The sequence below is a fragment of the Carassius gibelio genome, chromosome A7, assembly GCF_023724105.1.
Source record: "Carassius gibelio isolate Cgi1373 ecotype wild population from Czech Republic chromosome A7, carGib1.2-hapl.c, whole genome shotgun sequence".
Lineage (NCBI taxonomy): Eukaryota > Metazoa > Chordata > Actinopteri > Cypriniformes > Cyprinidae > Carassius > Carassius gibelio.
This window is the reverse complement of record NC_068377.1, coordinates 29,496,584-29,517,103: the sequence shown is the minus strand read 5'-3', so window position 1 is coordinate 29,517,103 and position 20,520 is coordinate 29,496,584. Positions and strand designations below refer to the sequence as shown.

General features: G+C 39.2%; 3 protein-coding genes and 1 pseudogene across 5 annotated transcripts in view; 2 read left to right on the top strand and 2 right to left on the bottom strand.

The window, feature by feature from the left end:
* LOC128017111 (protein Shroom4) overlaps nucleotides 1-10,661 on the top strand; it is a 39,598-nt gene extending 28,937 nt beyond the window's left edge. For both annotated transcript variants that reach the window (XM_052602325.1, XM_052602326.1), the window contains 8 exons: nucleotides 440-598; nucleotides 1,504-4,042; nucleotides 5,749-5,807; nucleotides 5,946-6,569; nucleotides 6,829-7,458; nucleotides 7,688-7,826; nucleotides 8,268-8,540; nucleotides 8,989-10,661. In XM_052602325.1, coding sequence (XP_052458285.1) covers nucleotides 440-598; nucleotides 1,504-4,042; nucleotides 5,749-5,807; nucleotides 5,946-6,569; nucleotides 6,829-7,458; nucleotides 7,688-7,826; nucleotides 8,268-8,540; nucleotides 8,989-9,282 — 4,717 coding nt within the window. In that variant the 3' untranslated portion in view covers nucleotides 9,283-10,661. The remainder of the gene's footprint in view (nucleotides 1-439; nucleotides 599-1,503; nucleotides 4,043-5,748; nucleotides 5,808-5,945; nucleotides 6,570-6,828; nucleotides 7,459-7,687; nucleotides 7,827-8,267; nucleotides 8,541-8,988) is intronic.
* A 796-nt stretch (nucleotides 10,662-11,457) lies between these two features.
* On the bottom strand, nucleotides 11,458-14,463 carry LOC128017112 (ubiquitin thioesterase OTUB1). 2 transcript variants are annotated; one of them, XM_052602328.1, is made up of 8 exons: nucleotides 14,359-14,462; nucleotides 13,777-13,838; nucleotides 13,624-13,669; nucleotides 13,373-13,471; nucleotides 13,176-13,294; nucleotides 12,907-12,991; nucleotides 12,063-12,257; nucleotides 11,458-11,974 (listed from the first exon to the last, which is right to left on the bottom strand). In XM_052602328.1, the coding sequence occupies exons 2-8, from the start codon at nucleotides 13,818-13,820 to the stop codon at nucleotides 11,777-11,779; spliced, it is 786 nt and encodes a 261-aa protein (XP_052458288.1). In that variant the 5' UTR covers nucleotides 13,821-13,838; nucleotides 14,359-14,462; the 3' UTR covers nucleotides 11,458-11,776. The 2 variants fall into 2 exon arrangements, with proteins under 2 accessions (XP_052458288.1, XP_052458287.1); XM_052602327.1 differs by lacking the exon at nucleotides 13,624-13,669 and having other exon boundaries at nucleotides 14,359-14,463.
* LOC128017113 (citrate synthase-lysine N-methyltransferase CSKMT, mitochondrial) lies at nucleotides 14,438-15,908 on the top strand. Its single transcript, XM_052602329.1, has 2 exons — nucleotides 14,438-14,597; nucleotides 14,978-15,908. The coding sequence occupies exons 1-2, from the start codon at nucleotides 14,513-14,515 to the stop codon at nucleotides 15,661-15,663; spliced, it is 771 nt and encodes a 256-aa protein (XP_052458289.1). The 5' UTR covers nucleotides 14,438-14,512; the 3' UTR covers nucleotides 15,664-15,908.
* A 666-nt stretch (nucleotides 15,909-16,574) lies between these two features.
* On the bottom strand, nucleotides 16,575-20,131 carry LOC128017518 (adenosine deaminase domain-containing protein 1-like; annotated as a pseudogene).
* Between the last annotated feature and the right edge of the window lie 389 nt (nucleotides 20,132-20,520).

Below are 20,520 nucleotides of genomic sequence, written 5' to 3'. Positions count from 1 at the left end.
GAAGTCAGTAAAGGTATCGCTATTTTTACACTAACATTCAAAAGTTTGATGTCAATAATATTTTTTAAGATTACTTTTATAAAGCAGGGATGATTAATTGATCAAAAGTTAAAGAATGTTAAAGAATATTTCAATTTCAAATAAACATTGAGCTTATTTGGCTGTTATTTTGCTGTGGATATCTTAGAAAGAACCAAACTCAGCCATTTCAGACTCTAGTGGATAGCAGGTATGAAAGAGTTCCAAATGACAAATCCAAACGTATTTCCCTTGATACATTTATCAAGACTGACACTGCTTTGGAGTATAGGGTCTTTTCCTCACTTTTGAATGCTGTGGTTTCCTGAATGTGGTTTTGTTTTTGTCAGTAATTGGTACTTAGGAATATGAGGGTGATGTTATGACTTCATGTTCACTTATTTCTCTGTTCTTTGAGCAGGCGCTGTGTGCCAGTGATCCGTCCCCACTCTTGGCACCTGGCGAAGCTGTCAGAGGCACCCTGCACTACGGGCACTGGTGACCCCTCAGATGCCCCCCCGGCTATGCAGCTCCACTTCACACCTCTCAGTGTACCGTGGCACTCCGGAGGTGACAATAGGTTGGTAAACATACCTTACTCTCTATAATGATTTGTTTCTTTTTAGGACTTCAGTGTTGCAGTGTTCAGTGTAACGTGCATTATACTAATAGCTTTAACAGATCTTTGTGTGTCGATGGGAGAGAGCGATAGATCTCATCGTTGAATTAGGGAATTTTGCTTCCAGCAAATTTCACAAGGAAAACAATCAGAGAGGAAGCTGGTGATCTCACATCTAATGTCAACATGTGGCTTACCGGATGCCACCGCTATTTTCAGAAGTATGACTCAGACATTCTTCAAAGATCACCAGCAAAGTGAGCAAAACACACAAGAAGAACTGCAGTACAAGACATAGCATTGACCTGAGGGACTAATCTTTAACTTTCAACTTCAACATTAATGTTTGTTTTGGGGGTAGACTTGTTCTTTAGATTCTTTCTGCTGAAACTGTGAAACTTAATCATAGCACTTGTAAATCAAAAAAGAAAAGCCCTACATTATTATTATTAGGTTTATTTATGCTGCGTGTCTTTTTATTCTAACTGATGGAAAATGTGACATACAATATGTCTTAACTGTTGTTAGTTCTTTTAAAAATATATTATTTTTGAATGTAGTTCTTTTTAGTTGTTTTGTTTTACTGAATAAAATAAACTAATTGTGATTTCAAAATACTTCAGTCAGTGCTATCTTGCATTATAAGTGTGGCAAGAGACACTTTGTAGACTTTCAGGAAGCTTTTGCTACAGGAATTTTATGAACCAAATGCAAATTTAATAACAGTACTTCATAATTTGACATTGAAATTCCAAGCTGGCATTAAAAAATGTAAATTGTTTTGTTATATTTTGTAGGCAAACTTTGAAATCCTTATGGTGATTGTTACATTATATAACTTGGTTTGCTTCTGTTTTGTTGTTCAGTGAGCTGTCCATGCAGTGGGGCCATATCTCCAGGCACTACAGCACAGATCGCAGTAGCTCAATAGGAAGTATGGAGAGTCTGGAGAATCCTCCCAACCAGGGTTACTATGACAGTCAGCTCTCTCCCATTGATCCGGTCATATTCAACAACAAACGTGACTCTGCTTACAGCTCATTCTCAGCCAGCTCAAACACATCCGATTACACTGTCCCTGTCAAGCCTGAGGATACCAACTCTATGGACAGTCTTCTCCAGGGTTTTGGTTCTTCCTGCAGGTATCCAGACGGAAGCCAACATTGTGCCTCCAGTGGCCATGGAAGCCAGCGGGAAGAGCGTGAACACTCCAAGATACTATCTGACAGAACTAATGCCAAAGTCCGACCGTCATCCTACAGCTGCGAGGAGGAACACTGTGTGCCACCGCGGCCACCCATGAGGAAGGACAGTTTTAGGGCTACTAAAGGCCAACCAACAGATAAACGCTGTGTGTCTGCTCCCGTAGGCATTCCTAGTGTAACCAGCTGCATGGTTGAAGATCAATCCCAAATCCAGGAAGTTTTGACCGGCGATGTTTATTTGAATGGAACACGAGACATGGAGCAAGAACGTAAAGGATGCACCATTGAACCTTATTACACATTCAACTCTAAGAGAGACTCTGATGGACATAACAAGGCAACTAACCATGAGAAAAAACACTTGAAAAACTATTCAGAAACTGTGGTGGTGTCTACGCCTCCTCTTAGTCCCTTATCTCAAAGGAATATGGATGAGAACTTTAATACCCAACTCGAACCAGAACGTACTATTCAGTCAGCAATGCACAGACACAGTGCACCAGAGAAACTTCTAGCTTCTCAGCTGTGTATGATGGATTTTTCTGCCGACAAAAGTTATAATCGTGCATCTCCAACTTGTCAGTGGTCACAGTCACCTCTTTATCTGAGTGAGACTAGTCCAAACAAGGCCCAGGGCCGAACAAGTAGATGTTCCACACCTGATTCAGTGGCAACTTCTGAACTTGAGGATCCCAGGTTAGAAGAGGATCCTCTTGATTCTAGACAGAATCTCTGGGGGAAGCCTATTAATGTCTCTGGAAATCCCACGGAGAATGGATTCTCCACTGCTAACTCTCAGACCAGTGATAAGAACTTTGGGTCTGTAGGTGCTGGCATGTGTGTGGACACTCACCTGAATGAGAACGGGGGAGAAGTGAGGGTAGACGATGGCAGCGTCACAAAGCAGTCACAGAAGCGGCAGCTCCGTAGCAGCAAATCGCGTCGTAGAAATGAGCGTTTTGCAACAAACCTCAGAAATGAGATCCAGAGGAAAAAGGCCCAGCTGCAGAAGAGTAGAAACCCATGCGGTGAGGAGACGGTGGAAGAAGAGGTTGCAGATCTCAACATGGAGGCAGTAGCTCCTCCAGAGTACCATCAACCCAGATCCCAAACCTTGTCAAGAACTCTTACCAGTCCTTCCACTGCCTCCTTGCAATTATCCAAACAGATGCAACAAGTTATTGAAACAACCCAAGTTGAGGAACACTCCAGATCCAGGGATGTGTGCTTCCAGGCATCTCAGCCCCAAACCCAGATCTCTCAACATGCCAGACAAATGTGTGTGCATGTGGTGGAGGAGATAGTACCTGCAGATAAACCACGACAGCGGCGATGGACACCAGAATACAAGCTTCAGCCAGAAACAGAGCCAGGTGAGAGTAAGAGAAATGAGGCTACTGGACAGATGTGGTCTGGAAAAAGGGGATTAACAAGAGGGAGGATGGGTTCCTCCAGTAGTCGTTCAGCTCGATCGGATGAGTGTGATATCCCTCCCTTTGCAGACCGCAGGAGGTTCTTTGAAGAGACTAGCAGAAAGTTGAGTCAGTCTGTAACAAACTTGTCAAGCCTGACAAGTCGAAATCAGAGACTAGAGAAGCAAAGTACACCGACCCATCCATCCTCACCTGAACCTCTTGAAATGGCCACTAACCTGGGCCGGAGGAGGTTTTCATATCAAGATGTGCCCTACGACAACTCACTGGACACTGGGACACAGTTTATTAGAACCCAACAAGACCAAGAAAAACTGAGGGAGAGGCTGATAGAGAGAGAGCAGGAGAAAGAAAGAGAGCAGGAGAGAGTCAAGGAGAAAGAGACACTTAGAGAACAAGAGAGGGAGAATGAAAGATTAAGGAAAGAGAGGGAAATGGAGCAACAACGGGTGAATGACTGGGAGGAGAGGCAAAGACTGCTTCAGAGAGAACAAGAAAGGGAATCCAGGAGAGAAACTCTTCGTTCCGAACACAATATGAGTAGTGACACAGTTCCTCAGTCTTTATCTCACGACGCCTGTCAGAAACAGCCGCCCATTCCTCAGGTTCCTGCTTTTCTCCAGTCCTCTGAGCATTTCTATAGCAACACTACCACCAAGATCCAGAAGCCTTGCTCAGCGTTCCACCCAGTGACCACTCAGCTCAATCAGTATGATGACTACAATGTAAATCCACCCTTCAAGGCTAGGAGCTACACCCCGACTGAAGTAAGACTGGGAATTTAGCATTGGCATTGTCTAGCTTTTCTCCAGCCCATTGAACTACTAATAATAAAAATTCCAGATTTTCAGAGTACCACTATAACAAACATAATTGTAGTATACAGCATTAGTGTTGGCTTAGTTCCACTATTTACCTGCTAATAAATACTTTGCCATGACCTAGATTTTATTGTGCCATTGTGTTGTCATGGACCCCCCTAGGGGCCTTCTGAATCATGCTTGGGGCAAAAACATTAGGCAGCTGAATGTCTTTAGTCAAGTGTGTGTGTGTGTGTGTGTGTGTGTGTGTATATATATATATATATATATATATATATATATATATATATATATATATATATATATATATATATATATATATATCTTTACAACATAGAGACATTTGTTACTGAATTATTTATGCAAGTAAGCTTTCATCTTGCACTTCATCCTCGTTAATTCATAAATAAAGAATAACCTGTACATTACCTCATAATGAATAGCTTGTACATTAATACAGATGGAAATCAAACATCGCTGCTTGATTGTATGAAAGAGGGTGTGATTTCCTTTATTTACAGTTCTAGGCTCTTAAGAGCTAAGCGACAAGTACTTACAAAATGGCTTTGTGAAGCAACTGAACCCCTTTTTTTATTTCAGTTATTATTGTGAATGGGAGGGATTTATGTTTTTTTTCCTAAGCATTCATTTTAAAATGCACTGAGCCATTAGGTTACTTCTGTTATCTGTAAAATATTATATTTCACTGATACTTAATGCTGTTGGAATTGAATAAAGATGAAACCGTTTATTTTGTATGTGATCTGTTATTTTAAGACATTTTAGTATAGTGCCATGTAGATGTGAATGAGACGGTGGTTTTCAGTCTTTAGTGCAGACTTGTTTTAATATTAGCATGCAGGATATTTAGAAATCGGCTTCTTCAGAGTCCCAAAAGGCCATATTTTGGCCAGGATTTCACAAAAATAATACATTGGCTCTAATGCAACAGGAAGATTGAATATGTATTCTATCTCAAGTCACTGGTCTCAATGTTGGAGTCAATGCAAGAGTTTCATCTTAAAACTTGAATTGATATCTAACTGATCTTTGGGCCATTTTTAGTCCTTCAGTGTGTTTAGATAGACCTTTATTGGTCCTTGAGGGAAAACTCAGGTGAATTCAAGAGGGAATTTTCCTTGTTGTAGCATCAAGCCCATGTATTCTGGGTGAGAATCAGAGATACTATTAACTGTACTACTGACTCCCCTTACAGTTGTCAGAACAATGTTTTGAACACTGTCAATTATTTTGGCAGTTATCAGATATTATGCTTATGGTGTGCTTTTGAAAATCTGGGCTATTGTCACAACAGCAGTGGGAACGAAACCGAATTTGTATGGTTATTTAAGAGCAAAAGCTATAAAACCCTCATAAATGCCAGGGTTGTTACATCACCTACAGTCGTTGTTTCAGATGCACCATATGCTAAAGAACAGATCAACAGACAGTTGAAAGGTATAAAGTTCCATAAATCACCAGTGTAGTGTTTTTAACTATTTACATTGTTGCTTTTTTTTTTTTTAAGTAGTTTGTAATTTTTTTAGTGGTAGGTTTGGGTAAAAACAATTCTGTTCATTTTAATAAATTATATTTTATTTATTGTTAAATTTATATTTAATATTTAAATATATGGCGAATATATTTTACAGGTCCATCCTGTGCAGGAACTAGCAAAAAAACTAAACCGAAATTTCAGCTTAACAGAGAGGTAAGGTTTCTGCTTTTATCTCTCAATAGATTAATTTACTGTTATTGTCATAATTTGCGTGCGTTTTACTTATTTACTTATGGTTATTGACAAACCATTACTTGTAAGAAGTATAGCGTAACATATCTTATTCCGCAGGGACTACTCAAGGTGTAGGAGAGACTCCAAGTCAGTAGAGGGTGCTGCTGTTCCTAGCTTCATGGGTCAAGATGGCAACAGAATGACCGGTGGCCGCACTGAAGAGCATCTTTTTTCACCCCTTAGAAACCGTGCTATGTCAGAAAATGACATTCGTGTGGACACAAAAGATGTTCAGAATCACACCAGCGTCCCACCAAGCAGAATGCGTGCGTCCACTCTTAGTGACCTGGATGAGAATGGAGTATGTGTAGGTGAAGTAAAGAAGAAAAAAGGGCCTCCGCCACCTCGTCCACCGCCCCCAAATTGGGATCAGTTCCACAAGAGACGGGCATCCCATCATAACCTCTTCTCCTCCCCACCACTTTATTCCTCCCCACCTCGACCACAGCCGTGCACGTCCCAGCCCTGCAGTGTGCCTGAAATGACACGTCCACGCTCCTATAGTCTTCCTCCAAGGGAGATCTCCGAGAGCAATCACTGCTGCAGTCAGGAGTACTCTGCGGCTCCCCCCAGCCCTGCTTTTACACATCGGGCCTTTAAACCTGTAGCCCTGCCCCCAAGAGAGAGAGACACGAGGAGGGAACTTCATCAACCTTTGCCACAGCCTGAACCATGCACAAGGTGAAACATACCTTCCAACACATGTGTGACATATAAGAATTATTCATGCTATTTATGTTGATTTCATAATAGACTATTTTCTTTTTTTTAAATATTAATAATCAGTAAAAGAGTAAAATATAATATGGCAAAATATTATGGCAAACTACTAAAGTTTTTGTTTACTACATTATGATATCTAGACTTTTGAATGGTAGTAAATGAATTAAATTTTTTATGTTCTTTTGAATAAATTCCCCTCATGTCTGCCCTATTTTAGAATACCTGTCCATAACGCTGAAGGGTCAGATGAGCCTAGAATCACACTGGTGAAGCCCATCTTTTTTGAGCATCGAGCTGAGTGGGACCGGTCCAGTCCTCATTACCCTGCACTGGGCACTACCAGGCCTCTTGAAGTCCCAGAGAAGAGTTTGTCATCTGTAGCCATGTGTCCAGAATCCTACTTCTCCATGAACAACTACCACTTGCTGCCCCATCAAGCAGGCTTCCCTGGAACAGCCCACAAAAACCAGATTATTTCCTCCCGCAGTCCCAGCAGCATTGAAGATGGAAACCAGCCCCTGGAGACGGACATAGATGAGATCGGTGAGAATGAGCGGTTAGGAGAAATTGACAGGAGGGAAGGAGAGGACAGGATGGAGCTGCAGGGTTTTGCTCGACCAGTTATGGTGCTGGAAACAGACATTGACAACACGCCTGAGGAAAGGTCTCAATCAGCGAGAAACCTTAGAGGGCCGAGGGCCGCTTTTGTTGACTCAATTCTAGAGGATGATTATGGTTTATCTAGGAAAGAGCTGATAGGAGAGTTATTTCCACACAGTTTAAATACAGAGACGGGTGCAGAGGGCTGGAGAGGTGGCCACCCAATCAGTGGAGGAACGCTAGAGAGGTACAGCAATCTAATGCGATTTCAGTCTTTCTGCTTCAAAATGTGTTACTTTCCATTTCTTTGTAATTCTTTTTTACTAGCACTTTCTGAGTGAAAATTGTTTCAGAGTAAATTGTACATGAATTTTCAGTCTATTCTATTGTGTTCAGTTCTATCAGAAAGATTGTTACAGTGTCTCCACCTTCATCCCCATTATTTTGCTTCTGAATTATTCATGACTCTTTCCTAGGTCTTCTAGACTGGGAACATCCACAGCACAAGTTTCACGATCGACCTGTTATGACACATCGGCTGAAAACCCACAACTTCTTGCCAGGATTCGAGAGATCTCCGAGAGGAAAGAGGAGGAGGAAGAGCTCAATTATAAGGTGAAAGATTATGTCATGCTTTGTCATTTATTCCTATAATATGCATTTTCAGCAGTTACTCCACTCTTCAGTGTCACATTACCTTTTAGAAATCATTCTAACATGATGATTTGGTGCTCAGGTAACATTTATTTTTATATTATCAGTGTTGAAAATAGTCGTGCTGCTTAATATTTTTGTGGTAATGCGATACTTTAAAAAAAAAAGTTGAAAGTTGAAAAGAACTGCATTTATTTTAAATATAAATTTTTTTTGTAACATTAAAGTGTCTTCATGTTCACTTTTGATCAATTTAATGTATCCTTACTGTTTAAAGGTATTAAGGTCATTTCTTAAAATAAATAAATAAATAAAACGTACTGACCCTAAACTTTTGAATGGTAGTGTATGTGGGTTCATACAGTATATGGCACTTCTCATATTAAATGTTTACCTTTACAGAAGCAGCTGATGGAGAGCCTTCGTAAAAAGCTGGATGTCCTGCGTGAGGCACAGAGGGACCTGCAAGAGGACATTCGTGCCAACACTCAGCTGGGAGAGGAGGTGGAGAGCCTGGTACTCGCTATCTGCAAGCCCAACGAGGTGGACAAGTTCCGAATGTTCATCGGTGACCTAGACAAGGTGACCAGTCTGCTGTTGTCTCTTTCTGGGAGGCTGATCCGAGTAGAAAGCGCCTTGGACTGTGTGGACCCAGAGACTGGCCACCACGGGAGGGTGAGGATATATATAGTCACGAAACATAATTTTTATGAATGTCCAGCGATACATTAAAAGTTGGATATATAATGCATCCAACTTCATCTGCATGCATACAGTAAATACCATAGTCAGATTAGATGCCATTTTGAAAGTATATATATATATATATATATATATATATATGCGCGTGTGTGTGTGTGCAGCAAATCTCAACGGTTTGATTGGTTGTATCATTTGCAAAATATAAACTGTAATTTTACCCAGCTCTAATCTGCGAAATATAACTATTAGGCATGAAGATATTAAGATGTCATCATCATTTTCTATAAAGCATCTTTAAAACTATGTGTATTGTAAAAAGCACTATACAAATAAATTAGACCTCGAGTTTTTATCCTTCTGCATGTTTGATTTGCTTAGCATTTTGTTCTTATTGTCTCTCGCTGTTTGTGTAATGTTATAGTTACAACTTCTGGAAAAGAAGAAGCAGCTGCTGGTGCAGATGGGAGAGGCTCAGGAGCTCAAGGAGCATGTGGACCGGCGTGAGCAGGCGGTTGGCAAGGTGCTGGAATGTTGCCTGACTCCAGAACAGATGCGGGACTACAGTCACTTTGTGAAGATGAAAGCAGCCCTACTGGTAGAGCAGAGGCAACTGGATGACAAGATCAGGCTCGGCGAGGAGCAGCTCAGGGGACTCAGAGAGAGCCTCGGCCTGGGGCTGGGGCTGGGGGTTGGGATGGGGTACGGGCAATACTGAGAAGTGCTGAATGAGTGTATCTACAACAGGATTTGAGATGGACCAAAAAAGACCTTGAACTGCTGAATGCTTTAAAGAATGGACATTACTTCCAACATTACTACAACTACCACAGATGTTCAGATGTTGAGTTCAGTTCAAAAACACTACATCACTACTTGAAGTCATCTGTTAGGTCTTCAGCTGCACAAATAACCGTTCAGTAAAGTTGTTTTGTGCTTACTAATGTAACATCTGACAGCCAAAAAATGCATGTGTGCTTGTACTTCTCATTGAATACAGCAGGGGGAGTGTCCATGCACTGCTATTTATTTATTTATGTGTGTATATATTCATACACACAATATATCTCAGTAAATTAGAGGATTCTGGTTTCAAGGTCACATTGCTTTAATAATTTACATTTACGCCTCACGTTGCATGAATCCAATTTCATTCTGTTCTTTGGCATGTTAAGTGTTATTGTTCCTTAAAAAAATTGTTTTGTTAAGTATTTGTATGTTCATTGAAAACGTGTACATAGTGGATGCCGTAGTGCATCTTTAAGTCACAGAAGTTTCATTCTGTCATAACTGGAACTTTTCTTACACTAAATGGTGTGGCGTATTGTTGCAGTGTTTTCAAAAGGGGCCATTTATACTTACTTTTTATATTCAGTATGCCTTATAGTACTCACTACACTTTTCTCAGATAATTATTATTGCCAAAGATCAAATTTGTCTACATAAGGATATAAATGTGCTATGCCTGTTTTGAGGAATATACATAAATGTCTTGAAGATCAGCCTTGCTTTACCAAAGACCTTATATTGACATGTTTTTGGCATAAGAGTTTTTAGTTAATTGAGATGCACTGTTTAACCTTTATGTATCATCTCAGATCATGGCAATTTTTGAGGCGATTGCTACTAGATTTCCTTTTCTTTGTGAGAAACTGGACATTTCTTTAGAAGGAAGGAGAATGCTGCTTTGTTGGCCATTTACTGCCTTGAAAATATTTTCTTTTTTATTGCAAAACCAGCTTGAGATGAATATTAAGGAGAAACAAAGAAGAGTGAGATGAAGTTGATTTGTATGTGAAGGGCTTGTTGTACAGGAACGAGGAATGAATGTATGTATTTGGTTTCAGAATTGCAGATCCAAGAGGTAAATGTGCCTTTGAGCTTATTGTTGCAGTTTTATTTTTTTTCTTCACTCTGTATAAATTTTATAGTTTATTAATGACTATAAACTACTATTGTTCATTTTGTTGTACCATACGTCGTAAAAAGCATAATGCTGAAGATGAAAGAAAATACTTGGTTTATTGTTAAATTTCTGTTTGATTGAAAAGATTCATTGTATAGCGTACCATTAAAAACGATATCTTATGAGGGTTATGCCATTGTTTAACAAGTTCTTTCTGTTTTTGCTTTGTTTTTTTGAATGTTAAATTGAGACCGTTTTGTTCCAAAACTATTAAAACATTTAGCTAATTTACGTCAAAAAGATAAAAGTGCATATGTACTTTTAAAAATACATTGTCAGCATACCGACTGTGACCTGTGAACTAAGAATAATAATCATTCTAATCTTAAGTTAATTTAGAAAAACCCAAATATGATAAGCTTGTAACGGCTAAAAATGTTCATCACGAATCAGGTTTTGCGAACTTGCTCAACCGATTCACTTAAAAGATCCGACTCTTGTTCCCGACTCAGACATGCCTTGAATCCGTCTAAAATGATTGCTTTCGCAATATTGCATACTCCATTCATATATTCTTGCCCCTACACTTATAGGAAAATGTATTTATGATGACCTTTATCTGGATTGCCATCCTCGGTCCGGCTGGATGGATCCCACAGAAAACGGCCACGACCGAGAAGGATGCCTCCAGAGTCCAGGTGGATATCAGACACATCTTTGTAGTGTTGTGGTTTGAGTCGTACATGATTATAAATGATTTGGAACCCATTTTTAACCCATATCTGCTTTAAATCAATAAAAAGGTGATTTGTTTGGTAAATTAATCTAAAATGAGCACTTAAATGATTAAGCTGTCTAAGATTAAATCCAACTCAATAAAGCCGGTCTGTTCTTTTCTTGTTAACTGGCTTAGATCCACTTTTGAATTGTAAAACTGTGCTCTTGATGTCATCACATTCACAATAATTTCTGAAACCACAAATTGACTTAAGCTGAAGTGTGGAGTAAATCCCTTTAATAAAACTCATGAAAGGCAGTATAAGGAAGGAAAAACACTAAAAGCAAGATGATAACATTTACAACCACAAAAAAAACCTACTGTACAACCCTAATAATGCTGCTGTCTGATGCATTGTCTGTTTGAAGTTCTGTCTGTACTGAAAAAAAAATCATTCATTTTGTAACGTGGGGAGGACTGGAGTGAAAACTTTATTGTGATTAATCATGGCATAGCCTTGCATACACGTGTATGACTCAACTTGGCTGTAGAAATGAGATTGTTTCTTCAAAATGGAACAACAGAGTATCACTTGTATAGGATGTCATAGTGGCCTGGGCGGTAGAGTAGGAAGATGCGTGGCTCACTTCCTTCAGGGAAAATATGATGGTTGACCGTTCCACCCTCTCCTCTGTCCATGTATTCCACTAATATGGGCACATTCAGTGCCTGGGCTAAGGCAATGATATGTATGTGGTCGCTCTCTTTCGACATGGGTTCCACCTCCTAAAAAATAAAACATGGATTATTAGAAGTTAAATTCTGACCACTGTCTTAAACTAGTTCACAAATAATACTCTTAGGTGTCACTCACCTGCTGGCAAAACTCTTTGACAGAACGGCCGCCCTCTATGAAGTGCTGAAAGAACACATGCTCCCGCTGCAGGTATCCCGAGGTGAGAAGCCTCAGGTAAACCACTATGTAGTCAGACACACTCTGGTCATTGAAGGAGGTCAGCAGTTCACCAAGCGATTGCTGCTTTTCACACAGCTCAATCAGGTCCATGAACTGACAAAGGAGAGAAACCACAGTGAGCATAAACATGAAGCAAAAACATAAAGCATGAACAGTTACAGGACTTAAAGGGGTGATTCACTGCTGACAAGGTAAAAGACAAAAGTTGGCTGTGCAGTAGAAACTTTTTCTTTTTTTACTAATGTAAACTGTAAAAAATGTAAACTGTGCTACACAAGTAGAGAAAACAGACAAATGGCAGTTACGAAAACTGGAACACCCATAATGCACTGGGCTCAAAGTACAATCTCTAGTTATTGTTGTAAGAAGTTGCCAGATGACGCACATACATCTTTAAGTGGGCTTTTGGTGAAAACTAAACACTCGGGTGGACTTGTACTCAAACTTGACAGGGACTTTTTAAATACAGTCGAATACACTGTGTGTTAACAAAAAAATAAATAACAACAAAATTGAAATGACGACATGCTAAACGTCCCCCAGTCAAACTCATTAGTTAAAGACTTGGACTCGACTTGAACTCTCAGCGATGTATTCGGACCCAGTGCTGTATACTACCCACATTGTAACAAAATAAAGCTGGCTGAAAATCTGTGAACTTACCATTAAAAGCACTGAGCTTTGAATTTGAGATGGCATGTCATTTGAGCATAGTTTATAACTGATACATTTTCCAACTCACAGTGTTGTGAAAGTCCTCGATAGTGAATTCGGTAAAGCCCTGGTTTACAAGGTCCAGCTTGCTCTTAGCTGCCACAGCTTTAAACCTATAGTGCCAAAATTGAGACAGGTCTGGTACTTAGACAATTCACTACAATGACAGAAAGAAAAAACATTTACAAAATGGTACTTTGCGTAAATAAGGTTGCTGATATCTCCAGAATTGCTGCAAATTGTCCAAATAAAATAAACGGTATCTGCTTTAAGCACCCAAATCAAGCAGTACGCTACCTTTGCAGCTCTTTGCCGTCATCCAGTAGTGACTCCAAATGTGCAAAGCCAAAAGCTCTGTAGAAACAATTTCCATCTGGCCGTGTCTTACGAATGTGTGTATACTTTTTGTGAAGGTCCTATAAACAAGATAACAGTTTTACAGCAGGTTTCAGGCACTTGCTACATGTAAAGTAAGCTCGTGAAAATGTGGTGACCTTTATCTTGAGCTGGTAGATGGTGTCCTCTGCAGCATATTCACCCTGAAGCACATTCAGATCTTGTCTGTCCGACACTAAAGGGTTACTGGTGGCTATCTATTAAAATAAAATGAGCAATTAGAGGGTTAATTCATTTAGTCATCCTCATGTTGTATGAAATTAAAGAACAGCATAAACATTCTACCTAACATTTCTCTTACACAGAAAAAAGAAAAATAGCTTTGAGAAGAGGGTAAATGATCTCAGACCGGTATGTTTGGATGAACTTTCCTCATTTCTTTGTTAAAGAAACAGCTAACAATTTGACAAAAACAAAATTATCAGTGATTTGTTCAGTAACAGTTAGTGTAGATCTAAATTAAAAGCCTATTTTTAAAACTGGCATTACTCTGAACACTCACCTCTTGCTGAATACGGTCCTGCTGTGCCATAATGGCTTCATCATATGCAAGGCAGTTCACTCCTGCAAAACAAAGAAATAAATAAATAAAGTGTGTATGCAGAGAGAGAGTAAAAAAAAAAGAAGAGAGAAGAAAAAAGTTTTAGACACCTGCCACACAAAAACCTGGACCTGATGTTATTGGTAATGTGCGGACTTGCGTCACATTCGGACGTAATGTAAACAAAGTCGTGTGTGAGGAGTCTTTTAACCATCTGACTCACTATAATAACCGTGCATAACTGTAACCACACAACTACAACACAAACAGATTCACCACTTAAGTTACCTCCAATAAACGCCGAGTGAATATTAGTGTATATTACAGTTTACAGCTGGAAGATTGGGATTTATTTTTGGTTAAATGAGCCCAGGGTTTACTCTTTGTACAGCGAATGCTCTGCATTTCCTCCTCTTGCTCGTCCAGCAGTTAAAGCCTAATTTTCTAATGCACGCTCCCTCATGCAGGACCCTGCGAGGTGTTTTGCTGAAGCGTGTCCGCTGATCTTTTAAACGGCGTGATGAATGTTATTTTTGCACTTACCCTCCATCTCTCCCTGTGATGATTCCTGCTTCTCATCCGCCATCTTGATCGAGTTCTTTTTCCACCGCCCCCTCTCTCATGTACACTTCCGGGTCGTGCCATTCAGTCACAGGATCACACATGGTACCAGGGTTTTGTTTTAAACGGAGTACAAATGTTATTCTCCAGACTTGCAGTGTCGCTGAGGACCATTCCAAAGCTGACCAGGGCACACAGATGGCATCATACTAGTTTGACAAGTTAGTGTATATTACTGATTATGTGACATTTCCATAGAAGCTAATAGCAATTTTAAAATGGTTACATCTTAACCTGTTACATACTTGTATTTAACATGTATTAACCTCATGCGTTAACACTGCTCTGGGCGATTTATATTGCACCGAGAAAAATTGCTAAATGAATTACCATTACCAAAAGGGTTTCTATACAATTGTCTGACATTAGTCGAGAAAAATAAAATAAAAAATTGAGCAGCATACTCCTCCTAGGTTTCTAATTTGCTAATATGGTCGTTTTATTCATTAATTCCTTTATCTTTAAATTACTTATTGCACTTTAAAGGGGATAATATGCATTTTTGTTCTATATTCTAACTATTTACAACTTCCGTTCACAGATGAACTAATTGAAAATATGGACAAAAAAGCAACATGGGACAGATTCTATACAGAAAATGGAAGCAAAGGCCAATTCAAAAATTTTGAGTGGTTCTTTGGATTCCACTCAGTCAAAGACTTCATTCTTCCTATACTTCAGACCATGTCTCATTCAAACAGTGGTCCACTGAACATCCTGGACATGGGTTGTGGCACGTCCGCATTAGGACCTTGTATCTACAGAACCTCTCCATGTGCTGTGAAGGTCATCTGTGCTGATATCTCTGCAGTTGCAGTGAAACTTATGGAGAAGCACAGTAATTCTACATTGGTACAGCCATGCAATCCATCATCGGATCTTGCCTTCCTGGAGATGGACTGCACACAGTTGAGAGGATACTTTGTGGCCAGAAGCCTGGATTTGATATTAGACAAGGGTACCACAGATGCTTTAGTTAGGTCTAAAGAAGGTCAAGTTAAGGCTGGACAGATAGTGAAGCAATGTTTACAGGTGCTGAAGCCCTCAGGGACTCTCCTACAGTTCTCAGATGAGGATCCTGATGCCAGGCTTGTATGGCTTGAGAGAGAAGTTAGAGGAGCAGAACTGCCAGCTGATGTAGGAGTTCAAGAGGTGGGAGAATTGAGAGGGGTCAGCTATTTTTGCTATCAGATTTCTCCTCAAACTTCTGAAAGGGTTTCCAAGTGAAAATACAGTCTTTGTACAAAGATAATCTTTTTTTTTTTCTTTCACAATGCACTTGCCTGATCAAAAACCCATTTAGATTGTTTGCATCATAAAAATAAATGTTTTGTCTTGTGGTGCTTAATTTTTTTTTTATTAGGTCTTATTAGGTGTTATAGAGGTTTAATTGCCTCTGAACAATGCCTCATTTTATGGCCATACACAACGAGAACTGAGTGGATTTACAATCGCAAGTACGCGGTCTCTCTCCTGTGTACAGATTACATCGGGGTGCCTAAACGCAGTCCTGGAAGGCCAGTGTCCTGCAGAGTTTAGCTCAAACCCTAATTAAACACACCTGAACCAGCCGATCAAGCTCTTACTAGGCATGCTAGAAATTTCCCGGCAGGTGTGTTGAGGCAAGTTGGAGCTAAACTCTGGAGAACACCGGCCCTCCAAGATCGAGTTGTGGTCTTCTGTCTGTGTTTTATGACCAAGTTATTCACTGGCCAGTAGGGGGCAGAAGCTGAATTATAAACAAATAATTAGAGGTTTACTACAGTATGACACCTTTCCATCCGCACCAGCATTAACTTCTTGCTTGCCCAATTTTCCTGCTTGTAACGCATCAACTTTGAGGACAAAATGTTCACTTGCTGCCTAATATATCCCACCCACTAACAGGTGCCTTGATGAAAAGATAATCAAGTTATTTACTGTTCCTCTAATTATTTAATACCTTTAAATAAAGAACCACATATCAACAACTTCACAATGTTTTATTATTCTGTATCACAAATGATAAATAGGCTTGTAAAAGAACTCTAATATTTATGTGTAGGTATGACAAGCCAACTTAAAGTCTCTTCGTGGCTATCTTTCTTATCAAATAAACAATAAAACACCAAATCACAGAATCACAATAACTGCAAAAGCAAAGCAACCACACAAACATTAACTATCAGGTCAAAATAGCTGGTAGTACTCTTGCCTTTTTAAGAACAGAAATGTTTTCAGTAGAAGTGAACATCTGATAAAGAACTTGACAATATGAACATGTCTACAATCATCAATGAACATTCAACAGGAAAGACGGGTATCTATTGAACATCAAAATCCTGAAATGACTGGCAAACTAAGTGAATTTCAAGGGTTGTTCAACCTGTCATTTAACGACTGAAGCAATCTACCAAGTGTTTGGAGTTCCACGATCCAGCATTGTTGGCCAAGAACTGCATACTGACTTGAGTCTTGGTCTCCTGATACAGCTGGGCAGCCATCTAGACAGAACCAAACAAATGAGCCGTTTACAACAACAGACCACAGGGCACAAAATGGCACATTTATATACATTTAACCTCAGTTTTAACCAAATATTTAGGATAAAATGTCTTACATGTGCGTGGATATCATCAAAACTAAAATCAATACACATACTTTAGCACTGCGGTATGTGGGGAATGACAAAAAGTCATGGTGGCCTGCAAGCGCGGAGACTTTTCTGAAGCAGAAGTACAACGCTCTTTTACAAAGCCTGCTGGACGATCCAGGACCGCTTACAAATGGAGAACTAAGAGAGGAAAAAAAGGAAGATCAAAACAAAAAAGTGATGAATTTATTGCAACATTTGTTGTATTCATATATTTTACAGTTATTTGATATATCCAACTATAGGAGACAGTACAGTATTTTTGCAAAACGAGTGGTTGAACAAACAAACACAGTGATCTTGAGCTCCTTGTATGATACTGTACAAGCACTAAACCTTTGCATAAGAGAAGATGGTCATTAACTTGTTTATTTAGTACGACTGACTTCTTGATTGCATAACCAGTGGTGCTGTCCAGAATCTCAATACTGGAGTCTCCCAAACACCAGCTGACACTGAGGTCTCTGCAGTGGTCTGTTTCTCATCAGGCCCCACATGCTCTCCACTCAGAAAGACGATGGCGGTTTGTTTGAATGAAGGAGGCAGTGCTTCATTCCAGCCTGTGCCCAGACGCTTGTTAACTATATCAGACACTTTCTCTGAGCTGTACCTGGAATCACCTAGGCAAAGTACAGAAAATGTTAATAAATATTCTCATTTTTCTGGCAGCTTGGATGACTTCAAAACAGTTTCGATCGAGATCCAATTACGATATTTGGAGACATTTGGAGCGTTCTGTTACCTGCCAATGCGAACAGCTTACCAAGTGCAATGCTGGTAATGTAGACTGGATTGATGAAATTACTCAGTAGTGCCCCTTGCACTCCTGTGACAGTCCAATGGGTGAGTTTGGCACTGTCAGACATGCAACAGATGCGAGCACCCCACACACTTGGAAGCAGGAAGGCAGCAGGGATGAGAGAGCCTTAAGCGTGGCACTGCAGCTTCAGAGTGGAGTAGGCACTGCTTTGAGACTATCTGGAAGTGGGAAGACATTTGCATACATCTTTTTTTCAACTATTCATTGTCTAAATACCCTTAATATACACAATAGAGAGTTTTCTAAAATACAAAGCAGTAAGCAGACAACATAAGAGTTTAAGAAAAGTAATTAAAATTACAAAACTGTGCACTGTGCTGCTCCTTAGGGGGCTTTGTTAGTGTACAAGTGAAGGTAAATGTGTGGCCTGAGCTGAAGCAGTCGTTCAAATGATATACTTTCCAATATTGAGCGCTTCTTCAGCTCTTGATCAGCACTGTAGAACAGCAGGAGCTGCTTGTACATGTACCTGTGACACCAGACAGACTAAATATATATATATATATTAGACACACAAAACAGCATTCATATAAAGCAAATCAAATCTCTTCATCTCTCTCTCTCTGTACGTTTAAGAATGGAAATGCCTTCTATATGAAATCTTTTTGCACCTTTTGAGGGCTCTGCGGGCGATGACAATGGCGTGGCAGTCATGGACGACAGATCCTGTGTATGAAAGCCAACTACTGCAGCAGTTCTGACCTGATCCCAGAGCTACCACTTCATATTCCTCACAGCGCTGCCCACCTGTGTCAAGCACCTCTGACGCACACATCAAGTATGTATCAAATGATTGCATGGTGTTTTTCACTCACGCACATATTACCAAGCATAATGGCTTTAGACATGCACAAACATTTGGTTTTCTGTTAAATTAAGTTGTGGATTCTGTCCGTCAGGTAGGTAAAATGATCTACCAGGCTAACATAGTTGAGGTTTTGTCAAAATTGACAAATGACAAGAATGACTATTGTGATTTTTTTGGTAGTATCAGTAAAAACAGATTGAAAATTACAAACTGAACATGTTAAGAATTTTTTTACTGTCTTAGGGTTTCCTGTTTTGATAAGATAATGGTATGATTTCCAGGTATTGTTCATTTTCTTTGCAAAGTAAATGTAACTTTTTATGAGAAAAATATACATTTATAAATGTTTATCTGAGAAAAAATTAATAATAGCTTTTTAAAATAGATTTTAAGGGATTATTATATGATTAATAAAAAGGAAATACACTTACAAATAAGAAATCTTAATTATAAAGGACAAGCTAAGTATAAATCTGAACTATTGGCCCAACAGAAAAATCTTATTGGTTCAGTCTTTAACCATAAACAAAGTGTGGTCTTCTTTCAAAGCACCAATGTTCATAATTTATTTTATTTTATTTTGAAATAGGTTTTATTTGTATAGTTTCCATTTTCAGTATAGTAATTTCCAAGACTTTAAGTCATTTTGGTGTTTATTGTCATTTTTATTAGTTATTGTCTTGTCTTTATTGTGTCAGGATAGTTTTAATTCATGTTTATTTTGGTTTTAATTGTAGTTAATTCAGTACATCAAGTTAAACTAACTGAAAATAAGAAATGTTAACTTTGGCAAAAGCTAAATAAATAGTTTTGTGTATTTTATTTAAAGTAACAAAATTACGTTTATGGTTTTCAGTTAATTCTAATAACGTTGTCTCACACTCACCTCTCTCCATTACAAAAGCAGCGAAGCAGCTCTTAGTGTTGTGATACTGAGGACATTCTCTGAGCAGCTTGTCGAAACGCTCAGTACACAGAGCTGTTACGCGACATTTGTGCCAGTCTGTGAATGTCACTGAAAGAGCAAGAGTTTGAGATAACACAACAGTAGTTCTGGTAGGGAAGAAACATCTGCAACCAAACATAATGTAATTTTTTTTTTAACTCCAGTCAAACCTCCAGTTCTCTGGTCCCTCCGAAGAGACCCATCTGTATTGTCCTCCAGTTCTTCTAGGGGGGTTTCACCTCCTGTAATACTACTCAGACTCCATGCAGAAGGGGAGTTTGGGCCAGACTCCAACGACTGGTCTTCTACAGTATGTCGTCCCGCAGCAGAGGGCACTTCAGTGTCAACAAAGTGGCACAACTCTGGGTTGGTGGGTTGACTCACTTCTCCAGTAGATGGAGAATCTTCAAACTCATTTTTAGGGGTCTGAGTCCTGAACCTGGTCCCGTGGATGCCAAAGGTACCCTCCCTTTCAGCGTTAAAGTGCATCATTAGAGTGGCAGTAATTCGTGGAAGCCGCTTCCCCTCTAGAATAATACTATGATTTGCCATCATCTGCTGTAAGATTTAAAAATGTATAAAACACTGCAGAATACAGGCCTGTCTGTGATCATATTAATACACGACATAAACATGTTGGTCTTTTAAAATGATTATTAATAATAACAACAATAATTAAATAAAACACAAAATACCTACTCCCACACACACACAACAACATTTTTTTTAAATGCCACATTAAACCAAAACTTTTGACATTTAATAATAAAAAAATGTGAGTCAAGTGGATCAACTTTGATATAAAAAGGTCAATAGTATATAATAATAATTGAAATATAATCCTTTTAAAGACTTATTATAAGTGAGACCTCTATTAG

Coding starts and splice junctions, on each gene's coding strand:
- LOC128017112 (XM_052602327.1), bottom strand. CDS start 14,401: ATGGCGGATGAGAAGCAGGAATCATCACAGGGAGAGATGGAGG. Junction 12,992..13,175: donor GACGGCAAAGAGCTGCAAAG/GTAGCGTACTGC, acceptor TTGGCACTATAG/GTTTAAAGCTGTGGCAGCTA. Junction 11,975..12,062: donor TCAAAGAGTTTTGCCAGCAG/GTGAGTGACACC, acceptor TTTATTTTTTAG/GAGGTGGAACCCATGTCGAA.
- LOC128017113 (XM_052602329.1), top strand. CDS start 14,513: ATGTTATTCTCCAGACTTGCAGTGTCGCTGAGGACCATTCCAAAGCTG. Junction 14,598..14,977: donor GCATCATACTAGTTTGACAA/GTTAGTGTATAT, acceptor TTCCGTTCACAG/ATGAACTAATTGAAAATATG.